The 21,521-nt window shown below is 41.4% G+C and overlaps 1 protein-coding gene across 5 annotated transcripts in view; it reads left to right on the forward strand.

Moving 5' to 3' along the window:
• MAP3K4 (mitogen-activated protein kinase kinase kinase 4) overlaps window positions 1-21,521 on the forward strand; it is a 54,824-nt gene that overhangs the window by 11,748 nt on the left and 21,555 nt on the right. For 4 of the 5 annotated variants that reach the window (XM_053382334.1, XM_053382335.1, XM_053382336.1 and 1 more), the window contains exons 2-11: window positions 7,068-7,255; window positions 9,589-10,964; window positions 15,016-15,258; window positions 16,286-16,432; window positions 16,806-16,963; window positions 17,583-17,699; window positions 18,065-18,164; window positions 18,265-18,348; window positions 19,167-19,433; window positions 20,693-20,842. In XM_053382334.1, the coding sequence (XP_053238309.1) occupies window positions 7,068-7,255; window positions 9,589-10,964; window positions 15,016-15,258; window positions 16,286-16,432; window positions 16,806-16,963; window positions 17,583-17,699; window positions 18,065-18,164; window positions 18,265-18,348; window positions 19,167-19,433; window positions 20,693-20,842 (2,830 nt within the window). The remainder of the gene's footprint in view (window positions 1-7,067; window positions 7,256-9,588; window positions 10,965-15,015; window positions 15,259-16,285; window positions 16,433-16,805; window positions 16,964-17,582; window positions 17,700-18,064; window positions 18,165-18,264; window positions 18,349-19,166; window positions 19,434-20,692; window positions 20,843-21,521) is intronic. The other variant, XM_053382338.1, reaches the window with a different exon arrangement.

Below are 21,521 nucleotides of genomic sequence, written 5' to 3' on the forward strand. Positions count from 1 at the left end.
GGAGGAGAGGATTATTCTTCCTTCATTAGCCTGACAGATGGTGACATTACAAGTCAGTTCATTTTTTCTCAGACATAAAATAAGCACTTGCTCTTTTATCCAATTCTCTTGGCTTAGACTGAGTGATATTTTAAATGTCAGCAGTGGTATTTTGCAGAGATTATCAATTACGTGCTGGTGATATTACAATAACTTCTTAAGATTTTCGTACTAAATTAATTACCTCATAAAATCTAATAAACCGTTAATGCTGATCTAAATACTCTCCAAGCATTTCAGCTCTGGCTTTTCTTTGTCTAGAATACTCTTTTTAATTGGAAACAGTACAGAGTAAGGTTAGCTTTACCAAAGATAACTAGGAGCAGACTGAATGGAGTGACAGATGAACCACTGTATCGGTAGTAATAATGATAATAATAATTTATTATTTATACTCTGCCTATCTGGTTGGGTTTCCCCAGCCACTCTGGCCGACTCCCAACAGAATATTAAAAACACAATAAAACATCAAACACTAAAAACTTCCCTAAACAGGGATGCCTTCAGATGTCTTCTAAAAGTCAGATAGCTGTTTATTTCCTTGACATCTGATGGGAGGGCGTTCCACTGGGCAGGTGCCACTACCGAGAAAGCCCTCTGCCTGGTTCCCTGTAACTTGGCTTCTCGCAGTGAGGGAACCGCTAGAAGGCCCTCGGAGCTGGACCTCAGTGTTCGGGCAGAACGACAGTGGAGATGCTCCTTCAGGTATACTGGGCCGAGGCCGTTTAGGGCTTTAGAGGTCAGCACCAGCATTTTGAATTGTGCTTGGAAACGTACCAGGAGCCAATGTAGGTCTTTCAGGACCGGTGTTATGTGGTCACCAGTTTAGCTGCTGTATTCTGGATTAGTTGTAGTTTCCAGGTCACCTTCAAAGGTAGCCCCACGTAGTGTAACCCTTCTGCTTGCCCCAACCCGAGTGAAGGGTAATGAGGGCCATGGCCATGAAAAAGATGTTTTTCACTGTGCTAGCTCCATGCCCATCATCATTATATAGACCAACTCAGGATCCAGCAGATCTTGACTGACCTAGCTCTACTCTCCAAAATGCCTCGTTTTTGGGGTTTTCTGCCAAGCTCTGCCTACCCATGCTTTTCGCAGATGCATTGTGGACCTCTGTAGCAGTGGAAGCCTCCTGCCAACAGAACCCAGTGGAGCTCAGTGCAGCCAGGTGGTTGGACATCTCCACCCCCTTCAGCTGAGCAAATTAGGGGTTAAGATTGCCTTACTCCCTTGGTAGGATGCACTGTAATATAACCCAGATGGTACTATAAAAGATAACATTTTTTGCATGTATTTCTCCTCGTAAACAAAAGCACAAGTGTAAGGATTCCCCCCCCCCCACTTCTTCAAATTATGCCTCTGACATCTAGTTATCTATCTTCAGGGGGGAAGTTACACCTTTATTTTGTCTTTAAGATATCATAGATGTCTTTAAGATCTGTAGAGAAAGGCTCAGTTGCCATATTGTCCTTTTTATATAGAATGCATATTTCTTGTCTCTTGGAAAATTCTGCACCTACCCAAAATTTGAACTCAAGTACACCCAGTCTTTTATTTTTCCTTTAGCACTTGCTGCAGCTGTAAATTGAGAAGCTGGCATATTCTTGTAGCACTTTGTCTCAGCAGTGAAAGCTTGTTTTAACTTCTGTTATCATAGGATTAGCTCTGATGCTGATGTTGCACAGTTCGGTAACTCTTATATCTTTTGCTTCATCTGTGGCACCAGCAGCTCTGGGGCTGTAGCTGTCTGTGCTCATGGGTTCTCTCATCTCACAGCCACAGCAGGTGCATTAGGGGAACAAGGCCACTCCATCTAAATATCAGCTTCTGCTGTCCTTGCTGAAATTGCTGCAGCTAATCTGCTAGCCTGCAGTGACGGTAGGAACAGTGTGTTGTCATAGAAATATGTCATTCTTAATGCAGCTATTACTGTAGCTTCCCCATTGTCTTATGTTGATTTTGTTATCGGGGAAACTACTGAAGGTAGCATGAAGTTACAAGAAGATGCATAGATTGTAATTTGCCAGTTACGGCAAGTAGTGTAAATCCCTTTAATTTTTATTCATAAATACTACTACTACTACTACTACTACTACTACTACTACTACTACTATACCCCACCCATTTGTCCCTGGAGAGAAGACATTGGGGTGCTTAATTTTCATAAACTGATATTCAAAAAGGAATAAATACATATAAATGCATGTTGAAGCTTAGTTAAGTAACTCTGCAAGGATTCTTTTCCTGAGCAGTTTATAAATAATAATATATATATTCTTCTTCTAAATAATAAATAAATGTTAAAAGCTGGGCCAAAAATGAATTGACAATTAGCTATCTAGAGTTTAAAAAGAAGAACCAGGTATTTTAAAATGAACATGAGTACAGTGGTACCTCGGGTTAAGAACTTAATTCTTTCCGAAGGTCCGTTCTTAACCCGAATCTGTTCTTAACCTGAAGCACCACTTTAGCTCATGGGGCCTCCTGCTGCTGCGCCGCCACCGCCCGATTTCTGTTCTCATCCTGAAGCAAAGTTCTTAACCCGAGGTACTATTCCTGGGTTAGTGGAGTCTGTAACCTGAAGCGTCTGTAACCTGAGGTACCACTGTATCTTGAATCCTGCCAGGGTATTGAGAAAGCTATCAGAACACCAAGGTATGAGAGGCACAATTAAGCTTAATAAATAATAATAATAATAATAATAATAATAATAATAATAATAATACCATGCAACCAAATTCTTTCCTTTGAGTTAAATACATAATGAGGCTAGGAAGTGACTCAGTTCTAAGCTATTCTCTTGAGAGTGCTAAATCAAACGAAACATGACAAAAGTGAAACTTAATGCATAGCAAGTTGACAATAATATGAATTCTAGATAGTGTTCTATCATGAATTTGAATCTCAAATGTGGGCAGAGCTGACTCTGGTAAAAGCATAATCAATTCAAGTCTATAAACGGGACTACAATTTAGTTTGGTTGTTGTGGGTGAGGTTTTAAGTCTGCGGAAGTGAACATGAAAAATATAAGTGATTTCAGGCAAATTGTTAGAGACTGTAGATCGGAACAAGTTGGTTAAGCATGTGGTTTAGCAAACGTCTGTTGCCTCACAGTGAAGTATGATTTATTTTATTTATTTATAGTAATGCTATGCTACCTCATTACCAAAGTTCTACGGGCTGCATAATTTAAATGGGTTAAAATGCCGTAAAAATGCGACTACAACATAAAAGAAACCACAGCACAGATAAAGCAATAAAATTAAAGCACAGACAGGTCTTAAAACTTCAAAAAGCCAAAATCAGTTTTGAAAGGCCAGCTCTCGCTTGATGGTGGCCTCTGACAATGACCTCAAGGTGTGTGTAGGAACCTGTGAGAGGAAGGGACCTTTCATGTAACCTGGCTGAAAACTGCTGAGGTTTTTTAAGGTCAAAGCCAACACTCTGAGCTGGGTCTGGAAAATGACTGGAATCCAGTGTAGTTACAAAGCAGCTGGCATAATTCAAAACATCTAGCCCCAGTTAACAACATTGCAGGCCAGATTTCTAGACTGTTACCATAATAAAGCATCTTTCCAAACATTCTTGTGCTCCCTAATCATCACATGCTGCCCTTGTCTGCTTCAAAGTGATTTTTTAAAATAGTAAAACAAAATTTTGACACACAGAAACTTTGTGAGCCAGATCTTGAGATGGTATCTGTCTGCCTTATAGCTGGAGTTATTTGTGGTTTGGAGAAGTCATGTCTGAAAGCTTTGTCCCAGGATCAAATAGAGCAGTGCTCTTTGATTTACTGACCTTTGTTTCTTGTTGCATGTAAGTGAAAGAAAGCTATCATTAGCATTTAAGAAAGTTCCTGGAAGGTTTAATGGCATCGGTGGATTAGTTTGCCATCCCTTTCACAACTAGGTGCATACAAGTTTCGTAAACCAGAAGGCTGATTTTGATGTCTATCCTCCCAAAGTTTCTAGTCCTTCTGAAGTATTGCTCCTTGTTTCCCATCTACATCTCAGTGAGATTTCAAAAGTTGTACTTCCCACTCTAGTACACAAAGAAAGGCGGGAGGGGGCAGCACATAAAAAGCTGCCTTATAATGACTCAGATTGTTGGTCAGTTGAGCTCAGTATTATTTATGTTGATATGCAGCAGCTCTTTGGTTTCTCAGGTAGACATTTATTCCAAGCCTGCTTCCATATGTTGCCTTTTCTGGAGATGCAGGGAGCAGGAACTATGACTTCCTGCATGGAAAGTGAGTGTTCTGCCTCTGGGTGACTGTTCTCCATAGTAGCAGTTCTATCTCATTAGCTCAGTGTTTTTCCAACCTATTGGTCCCCTGTGGTCCCCTTCCGACCTTGTTTTGTTCCTGTGCCCCCGCCCCAGACTTATGGTAGCCGGGGGAGGGGCAGTGGGCAGCTGCCCCCCAAAAAAGTAAAAGTCAATACAGATATGAGGTTCTGCCCCCCTAACTAAAATCCTAGCTATGCCCAGGCCCCCTCCTACCGGTAGACAGATAGTTATTTAAATGTTTTGTTTGTAAATAGAACATCTTTTATTTATAATTATTATAATTTATGCAAAATACAGTTGAGTAGAATGATAGGAACATAATGAAATATTGTTGAAGCAGAAAACATAGAATCATAGATCTGAAAAGGGACCCTAAGGGTCATCTTTCTAGCGCAACCCCCTGCAATGTAGGAAACTCAGCTAAACTCATCCATGACAGATGGCCATCCAACCTCTGCTTTGAAACCTCCAAGGAGGGAGAGTCAAGATCCCCCCAAGGGAGAGCCATCTTCCATGTATTATAAAAAGTAAACAACACTTATTTGACCCCAGTTATTTGAGATGGAGGGGGAAACCTATAGATAAAGTCCAAAAGGTGCTCAGGGAGTTCTGTATATGTGGGAGAATTTTTAAAAGCAAGTGGTCCTCACTGACCTGGTGCAAAAAGATTTGTCATCCGGAGGCGCCCTGGCTGCCTAGATAAAATACTATAGCCCCCCCCTTACCTGGGAGTAAGGCCCACTGAACTCTGAGTAGACAGTAGCATCAGACGACCCTGCTCAGCTAGGCGCTGGGGTGGATTTCATCCTGCGCCTTGCAGAGCCGGGCCAACAATGCAGGCAGGCCGGCCCTGCACCCACTCTGCAACATCCGAAGACCCTGATCTGCTAGGTGCTGGGGTGAATTGCACCCGCCTTGCAGAGTCAGGCCCAGGCTGCCCCCAGGCCCAGCACTGGCGGCAGCAACGAGCACCTCTGGCTCACTCAGCCCCACTCCAGGTCACCTGAAGGTTCTGGATCGGGGGCCCTACAGGTCAAAACGGGAGCCTCAGCGACCACCCTCTCCCACCAGAAACAAACCAATACTGCTCCAAGAAAACACACATGGCAAAAAGGAGTGTTGGTCCCTGGTGGGCCACCCCCTTACCCGCTTGCGGTTGGCCAAGCAGATAGCCAGCCATCAGGATTTTTTAAAAATCACTTCTCACTTCCTTCTGTGGCCCCCTAGCCTACTTGGTTTTCACCTGGGGCCCCCTTGGAATATCTTTGGGGCCCCCGGTTGGGAAACACTGCATTAGCTAATCAGATGGGGTAGCTTCTGACCCTCAAAATACCTGGTGTGTGAGACTAGATACTTCCATAATGGAGTATCTGTTACCCTGTTACCTTGCCAGCCAAGCAAGGGGCATGTGAGTGTGTATGTGCATGGAAATTGGTGTCCCAAGAATGATTTGGGAGCACATGACATTCACATGCAGAGAGATGTGCTTATCTTCATTCCTAGGCATGTAATAATAATAATAATAATAATAATAATAATATATTATGTATACCCCGCTCATCCGGCTGAGTTTCCCCAGCCATTCTGGTGGGCTTCCAATCAAGTGTTAAAAATAATACAGCATTAAATATTAAAAACTTCCCTAAACAGTGCTGCCTTCAGATGTCTTTTAAAGAGAAGATAGCTGCTTATTTCCTTCACATCTGAAGGGAGGGCGTTCCACAGGGTGGGTGCCACTACCAAGAAGGCCCTCTGTCTCGTTCCCTGTAGCCTCACTTCTCGCAATGAGGGAACCGCCAGAAGGCCCTCGACGCTGGATCTCAGTGTCCAGGCTGAACGATGGGGGTGGAGACGCTCCTTCAGGTATACAGGACCAAAGCCGTTTCAGGCTTTAAAGGTCAGCACCAACACTTTGAATTGTGCTTGGAAACGTACTGGGAGCCAATGCAGATCTCTCAGGACCAGTGTTATGTGGTCCTGGTGGCCACTCCCAGTCACCAGTCTAGCTGCCGCATTCTGGATTAATTGCAGTTTCCGGGTCACCTTCAAAGGTAGCCCCACGTAGAGCGCATTGCAGTAGTCCAAGCGGGAGATAACTAGAGCATGCACCACTCTGGCAAGACAGTCCGCAGGCAGGTAGGGTCTCAGCCAGATGGAGCTGGTAGACAGCTGCCCTGGACACAGAATTAACCTGCGCCTCCATGGACAGCTGTGAGTCCAAAATGACTCCCAGGCTGCACACCTGGTCCTTCAGGGGCACAGTTACCCCATTCAGGACCAGGGAGTCCCCTGCCCACCCCCTGTCCCCCCAAAACAGTACTTCTGTCTTGTCAGGATTCAGCCTCAATCTGTTAGCTGCCATCCATCCTCCAACTGCCTCCAGAATGCAATTCTAATCCCTTTGTGTTTGTCCTGTGCTATAGAAATCTGTGACCTTTATTATTTTATGGGCACAAGAGTATGCATGGTACCTTACCATGCTATTCAAGGAATATTACCACTTCTAACTTTTTGTTTGCTGGTAAGTGGTGGAGGATTTTTCTTTTTTTTCCCCTTTTTGCCTTTTCCAACTTCAGACAGAAAACTGGGGAGGGGGTGGGGAGCTGCATTGTTGGAAGAGCTGCTGTATGTCACATGGGAGTGGCAAGTGTACAGAAAGTTCACAATGATAGGGTGGAGACACACTAATGGGTTGCCGTTTCTAAACTGACCTCTATATCTTAATTCCTTTTGCTACTTAGGCAAGACAGTAAGTCTGAAGATGTCTCTGGCAGGATCTCCGAATCTGATCCTGAGGACTTGTCTGATGAAGAAAATGCTGAAACCTCCTATGGAAACTCTCCTCCTAGCACACCACGGCAGAATAAGCGCTCGTCAACGAAGCATCTGAAAAATAGCGTTGGGAGACCTACCGGCCGCTTTTTAAGAGGTATGTGTGTGGTACGCTGGAAATGATAGAAGTTGTAGCCCAAAACAGCTAGAGGGCTCAAAGTTGGCCAGTCTAGCCCAATATTGTCTACTCTGACTGGCAGTGCCTCTCCAGTGCTGTGTGGGCATAGAAACCCTTTCCCCATCACCTCCTTCCAGAAGGATTTAAGTGGGAAAAACATGGATTGCTAACTACTATGCTGTGACTCCTCCCCTATTAATAACTCTGATAGTGGCTAAGAGAGGAGCCTTGAATACAGTCTCCTGTATATTCTGTGGGACAAATGTGTCTCACTGCTCCCCTGAGGATTAGATAAATCATTTTTTCTACAGAGTTTTGTAGTAATAATGCAGGTTCTTTCTCCAAGAAATCATACAGGAAGGTTATCAGAACACTCTTCATTGCCATTGTGTGCATCTGTATGCACAACATTAGTATTGACAGGTATTTATTTTTCTGTGCTGTGCTGATGATATTAATGATTCTGCCCAAATCTCACATTACCGCTCATACTAATGTAGCTCGCAAACAGTACAGCATGCTAGTTAGCGTTTTTTGTGTAAAATAGCTGCGTTCTGTGAATATAGGAAGTCCATTTAGTTTGTGCTGCTGTTTCATTGTCATCATACTAATTGTAAACATTTATAAAGTGCTGCAGAATGTTTAGAATACTCCACGGTCCTAACACAACAGATTAGAGTAGGTCAATATTTTTTTTATCCCCATATAGATAAATGGGATCTGAGGCTGAAAAGAGTGGCTTTCTACGACCACCTGGCAAGCCCATAATAGGTCAAGATTTGAACTTGGGACTTCTGATTTGTAGCTCATTCTCTTAGCCACTATGCTGAACCTGCTCTCCAACTAGGTTGAACATATATCACTTAGTTCCTTTTTATTTTATGTAACAGGAAGAGAGAGTTCACCACCCTCTGTTAAAGCGGTTAGTGGTTCAGGTACAACATGTATAGTACGTAATTTGTGATTCATGGCAAGAGCAGCACAGAAGTTTCCCCAGCAATGCCTGAAGTACAGAAGATTCATGATGCTGGAAAGTAGAAGAAAAGTGGTAGAGATGGGAACATATACTGCACTGAAACCTCCACCCGCCCCCGAGAGCATTATACCTTTACCTCCCCTCCCCAATACCAGTAGTATAGAACTCAAAGATGGAGCAAACTGCCACAGCAGTTTTCTCCAACCCTCAGAGCCTGGTAGTTTCTGTGAGAGGGCAATGGATCTATTACAATTATATCCCCCTGTTGCATAAGTGTGCAAAAATGGTTGCTAAAAACAACTCTCATTCTCTATGTAACATTTTCTTTTTTGAAACTTGTTAGGGCAGGGTTGGATGGGGGGGTAGGGGGGAGAGCAAAAATCCTCCTTCTCCCTTCCATTAGACTTGTGCTCCCAGAATTGCTTCTTAGTCACTCATTCCAGCTGCCATGTGCAGCAAAAGAGATAATTATAATGAGAAGTCAATTCTCATAATTACAATTAGTACAACAGAATGTTTCCATTAGCATGGTTTCAGAGCTAAACCTATTACTTTAAAAGCTCCACAGTATCATTATGTCTGCCTTTAGTTGCAAAGTGACTCAGCATTGCCTTGATTTCAGGGAGTGAAATGTGCTCCAGAATTTTTTTCTGTGGTTGTCAGTTATTACTATTAAATCTGTCATGACTGTTCAGGAAAATATTAATATTTGAGTTGGTTGTGGTTTAAATTGAGCCCCTAGAAAGAGCCCTGGGAACAAAGAAACCCAGAAATAATTTGTGATACCTAGATGAAGCACCTTGACAATCATGACAAGAGTTTTCTTCATATCTTTAGCTGTCACAGCTGTATGGGAAGAAGTGGTTGTATGGTAACTGGAACTTAATAAATCAGAGTTTTGCAAATGCAGCCCGTGAGAACTTCTTAATGCAGCCCCTGAGGCACCAGTGTTTAATTACATGGGATATGACTGTGCTGTTGCCATACCTGTAGCCACAAATAACATTCTGCCACTTTACCTCTGGCTGTTGTTAAAGACCAGTTGGATAGCCACTGATTTAATACATTGCTTATGACAATGAACTTGAAAACATATGGGGTACAGTATTTTAAAACCACTTGTGCTACATTGAGTTCTGAACTGTTTAAATAATTGTAAGGGTGTCTAATGAATATGAACTGAATATGAAGTTTTGAGAGTATGTGTCATGTGTGTTTAGCACATCACAGAACTGGAATATTATACAAATGGAGTAAAGAAAACGGCATGAGTGTGTTTTTTAAAAAGTGAACTTTTTACTTCTGGTGCAAAATTTTTTTATCTTATAATTTTCAGACAAGATGAGCTCGCCAAGCCAGCTGTCCAACAAAGACAACGCCAAAACCATTGAGAACACTGAAGAGCACAGCTATAAGCAGGGGAAAAAGATCCGAGCCACCCTGAGGACAACTGAGAGGGATCACAAGAAAAATGTCCAGTGCTCATTCATGTTGGACACGGTTGGTGGGTCCTTGCCAAAAAAGTCAATTCCAGATGTTGATCTCAATAAGCCTTACCTCAGCCTTGGCTGCAGCAATGCGAAGCCTCTCGTATCTGTACCTGTGCCTATAGCCAAAACTACACGCCAGACTTCTCGTACTGATTACCCAGCGGACCGCTTAAAGTTCTTTGAAACCCTGCGGCTTTTGTTAAAGCTTACCTCAGTTTCCAAGAAAAAGGACAAAGAGCAGAAAGGGCAGGAGAGCACTTCCGCTGTTGAGTTAAACCGATCCAATGAACTAATTTGGCTTGAACTGCAAGCTTGGCACGCGGGGAGGACTATTAACGACCAAGACTTCTATCTGTACACAGCCCGCCAAGCCATCCCAGATATTATTGTTGAAATCCTTACTTTCAAAGTGAACTATGGGAACCTCTCCTGTCTAGGCAGTGGCGCTAGTCTTAATGGTACATCAGGAGGACAGTGTAAAGCAGCTCATGGAGCTAATGCTATGGGCTACTCTAGCTACCATGAGCACCTCCATCGCCAGCGGGTCTCATTTGAACAGGTAAAGCGGATAATGGAGCTGCTAGAATACGTAGAAGCACTTTATCCATCTCTGAAGGCCCTTCAAAGTGACTACGAAAAGTATGCTGCGAGGGATTTTCAGGACAGGGTGCAGGCGCTCTGTCTCTGGTTGAACATTACAAAAGACTTAAACCAGAAACTGAGGATTATGGGAACTGTTTTGGGCATCAAGAATCTCTCTGACATTGGCTGGCCAGTGTTTGAAATCCCTTCTCCTCGTCCATTCAGGGACAACGATCCAGAGGATGAGGAGGAGGAGGATGATAGGGGAACCTCGGGGGCGTGCACAGAAGAAAGTGAAGATGAAGAACAAATCTCTCAGGAGAGTGTGGAGGAACTCAGACAAGCCATCCAGAATAATTTTGCCAATAAGCCAAATTTTGACTTTCAGGCACAGGACCATTTGTCAAGAAAGCTTGACAGGCTTGAATCTGAGGACGACTCAACCTGCTGGGCTGTTACGGAGTGCAGCGGGGAGACGGGGTGCAGCAGACACTGTTTGACCTCTATTTATAGACCGTTCGTAGATAAAGCACTGAAACAAATGGGGTTGCGAAAGCTCATTTTAAGACTGCACAAGTTAATGCACGGCTCCTTGCAAAGGGCCCGAATGGCATTGATAAAGAGCGATCAGCAGTTGGAGGTAGGTTCTGGGAGGAACGGGGGGGTGGGAATCGGTTCTTCACGCTGCTAAAAGATTTTCATGAAACTGTTCCTTTGTTTCAATTTTCTCTTTGGAAACTATTCTTCTGTATAATACGCACATAGTTGTTTTGCGATATGCAATGCCTTGTTAATGAGTCATCTTAATCACTGCAATGTGTTAATGGAGAAGTATCATATATAAAAACCCAATGTGGAACTCCCATGTTGGCCTTGGAAGTTTGCCTGTGCCCTGGCTCCATGTTGGCTGCGTGAGGTGCTGAGCCCTGAAATCTCTCCTTGAAGCTGCTTTGTTAAAGAACAGAGGGCTGAGGAAGGCTTCTCTTCTTGGCTCTCCCATCGGTGGACCTTCAGTCCAGTTTCCTTCCCTCCCTTCTTGTTTGGATCATAGTTGTTACTTACCGCCCATAAAGTCATGGGCAGAGTCTAGAAATGAAGGCTAGACTTTCAAAACGTGATGCTTTGTGTACTGGTTAATGTATGGCAGAGTTAGGGGTCCAGCCCCACAGAAATGAAATAGAAAACTTTCCTGTATTTGTGAAGTGTGGGGAAATAAAGCTCTTATAGGAGTCCTTGCTGGAGCCCAAGTGAAATGTAGTGCATGCTTGGAATCTGTTCAGTTCTGAATTTTAGAATACGGATTGGCATGGAAATGAAACCTAATAACTTATTTCCTTTTTTATTAGGTTTATATTCTGCCCTTTGCCCAAGGAGCTCAGGGCGTTGTGTGTAGTTGTTGCCCTACCCATCTAAATTCATCCTCAATGTTTTTTTTTGAGGTGGGTTGGGCTGAGATACAGTGACCAGCCCAATGTCACCAAGCCATGGTTTTCATGCCTGAGTGGAGAATTGAATTTGGCTTGCCCTGGTTCTAGTCCAAGACTCTTTCATGGGTTGACATCATGACACCCATGGGCATCCTCATGCTCTCAGAGATCTTCCTTTGTCCCTCCCCCTCCCTCCACTGAAATAAGCCTTCTTTAGCTAATAAAAGACTCTTCAAGGTAACTGTAGCGTGCTGGACATTATTGGGTGCATGCATTATTGTTAGGAAGGGGAGAGTTACGGTATGCATGTGGGTGCGCATAGCAGCTTCTCGGTTTTGTGGTTGTACCAACAAATGAAGTATGAGTGGCAACCCATTTAATCCCTTCCACATTACTCTCCCCATTCTTTCAATCTCTTCCATGGCTACTGAAGTATCATTCAGATTACACCAGAATGTCTGTGTTCATCATGGCGCTTGGAGGGGGGTTGCTCAAGGACAAATGTGTGTTCTGAAGAAGATAAAGTCTGGTTTAAAGATACTGGATTTTCTTTTATTATAATATATGAGTTTGAGCATATTAATTTATACTGTAAACCTTGTATGGGAATTGAATTGAAAATATACATGTGGGTATGATGCCTTATTGTGCTTTGTATATCAAATTGCGTTTTTAATTTGAATAACCACAGTGTAGAATAAAATTAGAAGGCACATCAAGATGACCCTTGCCTTGAGACTGGATTTGCTGATCATAATTATCTACTATAGCTACTTTCTCAAATTGTCCAAAGAATGTTCTACTTTTTTGTGCAGTTTTTTCCATTAACAAAATGATCGCTGCTAGAAAGTTTTTCCCGTTATCTAATCTGCTCTTCTGCAATACAGATTTTTAAAACGTGAATGTGGAGAGATGAGCATCGCTGTTGTGTTAACTACCCAGCAATGGCATTATAATTGTTTATAGAGTTCATACCTTTCAGCTGTTTTAGAAAGAATCCTAAGTTATGAAACCTTATGGGATATTAAGAAACCTATCTAACAAGGTCTCACCATCCAATATTATGGTGAACAGTGAGGTGTAAAAAAGAATTGAGACATTGACTGGTTCCATTTTCCAAATTAACTTACTTCTGAGTCTAGGATTGGAATATTATTATTATTATTATTATTATTATTATTTTATTATAACAACCAGCCATTTTAAAGGGCTGTTTAATAGTGAAGTCTACTCCAAGTAAGTTTTCTTTATTGTGGAGACATCTTTCTTTAGAACAAGGCAGTTAACCTATGGCCTTCCAGAAGATGATGTTGGACTCCCTTCAATCCCAGCCATCACAGCCAATTGTCAGGGATGATGAGAGTTGCAATCCAGCAGTATATGGGTAGCCACAGGTTACCAACCCCTGCTCTAGAAGATACTGATGTAGACTTTTTGCACTGTTTTTTGCTTTGCAGGAATTAATAATTTATATTAGTATATAGGAGGATGAAGTTCACATTTTGGCAATGGTGTATTTCTTAGCATGTTCATTCCTGAAATATTATTTTGTTTTCTGAAATAATACTATAATGAGAAGCAGTCATCTAATAATAAATGCACAAAATGGCAGAAATGTGTCTGGGGGCAGTATAAAGAAAAGCAAATTGGATGTTGCATTTATGAAAACTAAGACACTTACAGTACAATCCCATGCATGCCTACTCAGAAGTCAGGCCCATTGAGTTCAGTGGGACATCTTCCCAGGTAAGTGTATATAGGAATGCAGCTTTAATATGTTTAAATTTTTGGGCTAGTATAATTACATGTAACTGGCTTACTGTGTCTGTTTAAAATTATAAATTTCTGATTCCAGAGAGATGCTGATAAAGTTATTTACTACTTAAGTATGGTAATTTCATATGTGATAATATGGAATATGATGTGCAAAGTAAAAAAAAAGACTTTGAGCATTCTGCCCTTTCAATTCTATGACTACATGAATGTTTAGTTACATGAGCATTTATTTATTACATGAGCTGTTGCCATGTTGGTTTCATAGCCTTGGGCGTAAAATAGGTAGTACAGGCATATCTCGGAAATCGAACAGAATCTGTTCCGGAAGTCCATTTGACTTCTGAAACGTTCAAAAACCAAAGTGTGGCTTCTGATTGGCTGCAGGAAGCTCCTGCAGACAATCGGAAGCCCCATCAGATGTGCGGCTTCCAAAAGAAGGTTCGAAAACTGGAACAGTCACTTCCGGTTTTTGATTGTTTGAGAGCCGAAACGTTAGACTCCCAAGGTGTTCGGGAGCCGAGGTACGACGGTAATGTAGTAGTACTACTAGCAGTAGTAGTAGTGGTAATAATAATAAATAATAATAATAATAATAATAATAATAATAATAATACTGATGTTATGAACACAAACTTAATACCAGTCACACTTAGAGGTGCATTCAATCATTCACTGCATACTATCTCTTCCTCAGCTATACATTTTTTAATTTGGATGAACCCATTTAGTAATAAGCAATTAAAATGCTGATATCAGTGGAAATGTGTACATTAACAGGGGTTTCCCTTTCCTAAAAATCCAAGGAGCAGCAATTTTTATAAAATGCACCTCATTTTTATAAAATGAACATTTAAATTTACAGTTAGTAGCTGAAGGACAAACTTGTTGCAAATGGCTTTTTAACACATTGATGTAGGTAGCAATTTGTTTAGCGTATTAACATTTTATATTGCATGTAGTGCTGTACAATCACTTAACACAAGTGTTTTAGACATTGTTTTAATACTAGGACTGTTTGCAGATTGGAATTACGATACTCATTTTAACGTTTACAGTATGGCATAGAGAAACGCAACTTATCACAAAATATCCCAACCCGTCCATGCAGATTTTTTAGAGGTGCCCATCATGGAACTTCAGATATATTTTGCTTTGAATATCAATGCTTGTGCTGCATCACAAGCTGCTTTTGAAATCCACTCACTTAAAAGTGGACTTGCTAAGCAGCATGGCATGATGCTGATTTGAGAAAGCTCAAGCGCCCTGCTGGGCATGCAAAGTTAATTGTGTGATTTCTCCTGGCTTGTGACCAACATCTACTACTATAGTTCTACAGGTCTGAAAGGAAAGCCTGATACTTTGACTGAACAAGATTGTTGTTGTTTTAAAGTCAATGTTTGGTGGTGGGTTTACACCTGATAAGTTATTAAACTGAAGGGGGGGAAGTGTTTCAGGTTGTTTGTTACATAGTATCTATTTTTTTGTTAGTTTTCAGAGTACCCAGATCCTATTTTAAGTTCAGATTACGTGCAGTTGTCAAATTCTCCGCCTTCTTCAGATCAAAAGTGCAGTACTGTGTCACGGGAAGAGCTGAAGTCTATGGATTTGCCATCTTTTGAGCCTGCATTCCTAGTTCTTTGCCGAGTCCTTCTCAACGTTATCCATGAATGCCTCAAATTAAGGTTGGAACAGCAGCCTGCTGGGGAGCCATCTCTCTTGAGTATTAAACAGGTGTGCCCAAAGTGTTTTATTAACCCCCCTCCCTCCCCAGTCCTTAGCAATAAGTCTTACATTGTTCCACAGAAGGGATGCGTAGTACGTATTTAGATTGGTGGTAATATTTTTCAGTAGCATAAAAAGATACTTAAAAGATAACGAAGGCCAATATTCTATGTACAATTCTAACATTTTGCAAATAATTCTCTGCTAATTGCTTTACCAAAAGTTACAGTAAGATCTGATGCCTCTTCTCCCCCAAAAGCCTACAATTTTTTGTAAGCTGCTTTGAGACACAGGGGTGAGAAGCAGGATATACATTTCTTAATAAAGTGATGAACAATTCAGAGGGAAGCACAGTACTGTAAGCTGCTATTTCTCGTAAGAACGACGACAATTACTGAGGATTCTGTGGAGGGCAAATATGGTTCTGTCTCTGCTTCTTTGCCAACTAAATTGACTTATTCCTTAGCTTCGGTAAATACATAGCCATCAGCTATATTTATTTAATGGGTTTTAATTCCCTACTGTTGCAGGGGCTTGGGTTATAGTATACAGTAAAAAGTTTATCACGCCCCCTCCCTTCCCCACAATTCTAGCATTGTAGCAGGCAAACGTGAAAATGTGAAGTTTTATGGGTTTCTTAAATTAAAAAAAGGGTTTTGTGAAATGATATAAAGCAAACTTTTTATAAAGGTGTGTGGGATTTGAGCTGTGGAGATCTGGGTTCAGATACCATCACTGGTCATTTGAGGCCTTTCTTGGAGTAAAAAGTGGATCCATGTTACAGGCTCATTGTGGTAGTAAATGAAGAAAGGTTTGTAAAACACTTAGCAGAGTTAATGGTCTGTCGAATTCAATTCTGAAATCCCACCCACTCTACTGTTGTAGCTCTTGTCTTGCTTGGCGATTTTATGTTGTGTAGAGAGGGCCACATGATCTGTTAAAACCTCTAAATTAAATCTATGATTAAAATCTCAAGAGAAACTCTTTTTTAAGCATCCGAATGATTTATTGCTTTTTATGGACTGTTTCCTTGCAGCTAGTGAGAGAGTGTAAAGAGGTCCTGAAAGGGGGTCTGCTTATGAAGCAATATTATCAGTTTATGTTACGTGAGGTGTTAGATGACTTACAGAAGAACAACTGCAACATCGACTCTTTTGAGGAAGACCTGCATAAGATGTTAATGGTAAGCAAGCAATCCTATTTTATAGTGGGTCACTTCTGTAGGCTTCTCTATCGGATTCTTAATTGTCTCACCATTGTCAGTTTATTTTCATTAGCTTCTCTAGTTGTGCAGGAATTGTGTTTCTGTTTTAACTACATTGTGCAATATAATCAGGGGTCCTATCTTGGATGGTCCTGAGCTTTGCTCTTTGGAAGCAAAAACAGAGATGAGGTGCTGATTTTTACATATCTCCCTTGGCATCTCACCTACTCCCTAATACATTCTGACGACATTCCATTTCACAAAGCCACCATCACATTACAGGTGGGCTCTGTCTCCATTGTGGAGTCTGGTGAAACAATATGACCTAAATTGCTGTTCTTCCCTTTTCAAGGTTTATTTTGGTTATATGCGAAGCTGGATCCAAATGCTACAGCAGTTACCTCAAGCATCTCATAGTTTAAAAAATCTCCTGGAGGAAGAATGGAATTTCACCAAAGAAATCACTCCTTATATACGAGGAGGTGAAGCTCAAGCTGGAAAATTGTTCTGGTAGAACTTATTATTATTGTGATTCTCGTGTCCATTTTGCTCAAAATTTTAAGTTTTATTAGCAGGGATTTTTAAAAAAAGTTTTATTAATTGGAAATCTACTGCCATTTACAAAAAGTAAAGTTGATCTTATTAAAAAGCTAGTAAAAGTTGAATGTTAAGCAGTGTGTATCTGAACAATTTTAAAATTAATTAGGTCCCCCCCCAAACTGCATCTGACTGGGGAACATTTCATTTTATTTATTTTACATAAACTTTATTTAATACTTTCATATCAATGGCATTCTAATCCTGGAATGCTTTGGAAGTTTTGAGAGCCAGTGTGGTGTAGTGGTTAAGAGCGGTAGTCTCGTAATCTGGGGAACTGGGTTCGCGTCTCCGCTCCTCCACATGCAGCTGCTGAGTGACCTTGGGCTAGTCACACTTCTCTGAAGTCTCTCAGCCTCACTCACCTCACAGAGCGTTTGTTGTGGGGGAGGAAGGGAAAGGAGAATGTTAGCCGCTTTGAGACTCCGTCAAGTAGTGATAAAGCGGGATATCAAATCAAAGCTCTTCTTGATGCACAAGCCTCTTTCTGCGTTGTCTGTGGGAGTGACAATTGTTTTTTATTTTGTTTCAGTGACATTGCAGGAGTGCTGCTTAAATCTACAGGGATCTTTTTAGACTCTGGCTTACAAGAGAGCTGTGATGAGTTTTGGGCTAATGCTGATGACAGTGCAGCTTCAGATGAAATCAGGTACTCCCAGACCTACATAAGATACACTATCATGTTACGGATGTCTTTATATGCATGAAAGAAGCAGCGTGAATTTCTTTGAAAATTGCAGCAGAAACCCAGTGTTTGTGTATGCTCAGCCTAATAATGCTTGCAGTTAAGGGCATGAAAATAATTTCTCTGCCTTGTTTCCTTAACTGTACACTTTGTCTTTTTGTGTAGGATGTGTCATCTTCTCAATACCAGATTCATTTTTAGCTTCTTGTTTGTACATATTTGCCTTCTGACTTCTTGATTAGCCTTTTTTTATGTGTTCTTCTTCAGCACATTTGAATGCATGTGTGACAATGTGTTGAAATAACTGCATTCTGTTAAATTATTTGTAGGAGGTCTGTGATAGAGACCAGCCGGGCACTGAAAGAGCTGTTCCATGAAGCCAGAGAGAGAGCATCCAAAGCTCTTGGCTTTGCCAAGAGATTAAGAAAGGTAAAAAGAAAAAGTGGTTTGACATAGTGTGCCCAGTTCAGCTGCATTGATAGGCTTCTTAACAGTGCAGTTTGATAAACACCTGCCATTTTATTCTTAGGACCTTGAAATAGCAGCAGAGTTCACATTTTCTGCCTCTGTGCGGGACTTCCTCGGTGCCCTGAAAGCACAACAGTACATGAAGGTAAAATCAGCCTGGGGATTAAAGGGATTATTATGCTCTCCAGTGTGTGGCGTGTAGATCTTATGCATATCCAACTACCAAGGTTAGACATGTCTAGCTACCAAAGGACCAGTTCATGGGGGCATACTTTGCTGAATTGTAAGCTGCACTTGGATCATACGATGAAGGGAAGGATAAGATACACTTAAGAAATAATTTCTCACTGAGGGGGTAAACCTGTGTCTGGGTTGTACCACTGAAGGTGGGGGTCCATGTGACTGAATGCTGTTCCTTGGACATCCATCTGTGTACTTGGAAAGCACCTGACCTCCCTGATATACATTGTGGGGCAGAGGTGGATAGGAAGGAAAGGCATCACCTCACTGCTGTGAGTTCATTGCCCTCTTTTGCAGCCCACCAGTACACAGAATGTGTCCCATTGTTGCCAAGGCAACTGAGAGGTGTTCCTGTCTTTCTGTGCCGTGTTGATGGGTAATGAAACATGGGAAGACAGTGTGATGCCTAGTGATGTGTTGTCAATACACCCTGGGGCAAGAGCAACACCACTTTGTATGTCTTCAGTGTCAATTCTCTGTAGTCTTGTTCCCTGTGTGATCCCCACTGGCTATTATCATGCAGGGATTGGGGAGACATCTGAGATAAAGAAGCACTAGGTGGTGGTTGTGGGGAGGGATGCAGTGCAAATAGCCATGGAAAAGGTGCATAATGGTGGTAGTCACTTAGCATCTGTGAAAATCCTTTCACCCTGAGAAAAATGAGTGAAATTTTTCTGTGGTTCTAGGTGTTAATAATTTGGACCATATTGGTTTGTTCCTCAGGTACAGATCCCTGGACTTGAAAACTTGCAGATTTTTGTGCCAGATAACCTTTCAGGAGAGAAATCTATCATCCTGCAGCTACTTAATACAGCTGCAGGAAAGGACTGTTCAAAAGACTCTGATGAGGTTGCAAGCGAACCATTTTTACTTATGACAAAGTACAGAGACAAAGATGATGACACTGATGACAGCTGGAGCACTTGGGAAGGACAGCCTGTCAAAATTGTTCCTCAGGTGGAGACAATTGACACATTGAGAAGTATGCAGGTAAAGAATTTCTGTATTAGTATTCTTCTGATTTGGTTAATGGTAGTTATTTATGGACTCCCAACATTTAAGAAATGCTCTGCTTTTCTCACATGTAAGAAAATTGGAAATACTACTAGGGTAGGATCTTAGGTGCTTGAGAATTCGGCCTATGCATTCTTCATAGGGGTTTAGTTTGATCCTCATATTGCAAAAAAGTGTGTATTTTTCTGTCTTGAATGCATTTGAGAGTAGGATAAATTGTCAATATAGCCTTAGATCAGATTGGGGTTGTCATCCAGAGCATGGCACTTTGCTGAGTAGAGCGATTCTATTCTGAACAGCTTGCCGTAGTACCTAACTTTTTATTATTCTACCTTTTTGTAAAACCGCTTTGAGGTTTCTTCTTTGAGCCAGTGTGGTGTAGTGGTTAAGAGTGGTAGGTTCGTAATCTGGGGAACCGGGTTCGTGTCTCCACTCCTCCACATGCAGCTGCTGGGTGACCTTGGGCTAGTCACACTTCTCTGAAGTCTCTCAGCCCCACTCACCTCACAGAGTGTTTGTTGTGGGGGAGGAAGGAAAAGGAGAATGTTAGCCGCTTTGAGACTCCTTTGGGTAGTGATAAAGTGGGATATCAAATCCAAACTCTATAATCAAGCCTTCTATAAATTTTATAAAATAAATAAGAAACAATGTTTGAAGCTACAGGATGTTAGTAGAAAATGTACCATTGTTATAATATTAATAAGTTCTTGCACCGGTTGACATATTGGAGAAATCAAACGGCTTACTTCACTTTAGAAGTATGAAACTAATGTATATAGTGAGCACATAAAGTTTTTATTCTAGCAACAAGAAATGCATGGAGCTCTCTTCCTCCCACCACTCATCAACACATTTGCTGAAGTGTGCTTCTGCACAGACTTCATTCCCCAACTTGCTGTGTGGTGGTTTTGCACCACAGCTGCGCATACAACTGGAGTTGCTCTCATCCCTCACCTAGCAGCCTCTGGTGCATAGAGGGAGGCAGACAATGCACCAAAATATGTTTATCAATATGTAACTGTCTCTAAATTGGTCACAATGAACATTGAAGGAACAGCCTTGGAAAATCCAGAAGTACAACTGGAGACGTTTTTCATAAAATTAGCAATTTTGTGGGAAGGAAAATAGTACCATTTAAAACACGTCAGAGTTAAGTATTTTAAATTTCAGAATTCACGGTTACAACTTTGGGAACCGTTTTTCAGCAATACCATAAATTAACCTTGTATTCTTAGGTTGACAACCTCCTCCTTGTAGTCATGCAGCCTGTTCATCTTGTGAACCAGAGAAAAGCTGTCCAACAGTTTCTTGAAGGGCTCATCTCTTTACATCAGGAGCAAACATCCAGCCAGCCAGTCATTGCCAAAGCTTTGCAGCAGCTGAAGGTACACATCTTTCTGGTTTATATTCCTCTGGATTATTAAGCATTCTCAGTCGCTTATAATTACAAAATCTCTAAATAGGCGGCCGAGGCCTACTTTTAAATGCAAGTGATCAGAGAAAGATTGACATTGCAAGTAAGTTGAGAGTAATTTATACAGCAGGCTGAATGAATTGTATGTACAGATTGGGAAGTTGTATGTTTATGCACTGACACGTGAGGCATAGCTTCCAAACAGATTTGAAGTAGGAAACTTTATATTGTGCTTTAGGAAAACAGTAAAATGCAGTGCTTGGGAAAACCTTTCTCTTATAAGGCTTTACTATTTACAAATCATCAGTTTTATCCACCTGACTTCTACTCTGAGTAGATCCATTGAAATTAGTGGACCTAAGATATTTGTACCCATTAATTTCTGGATTACTGCTGTGGTTACAAAAGTCACTTATCAATGTTTGGTCCAGTGTTCCAGATTTCTAGGGGTTAACCAGCAAATTCTTGGAAGCTGGCCATTGCAACCTGAGTGTAGGAAACTGGGTGTGGAAACTTGCATGCACACAAATAGTGGTTGGATATATGCACTTGAAGAATCTTAATCACACTTTTGATAAAGTTGGTTTTTGCATAAAAATCACAATTTATTTTTTAACAGTGCAATCCTATATATGTCTACTCTGAAGCAA

The sequence above is a fragment of the Podarcis raffonei genome, chromosome 3 (genome assembly GCF_027172205.1).
Source record: "Podarcis raffonei isolate rPodRaf1 chromosome 3, rPodRaf1.pri, whole genome shotgun sequence".
Lineage (NCBI taxonomy): Eukaryota > Metazoa > Chordata > Lepidosauria > Squamata > Lacertidae > Podarcis > Podarcis raffonei.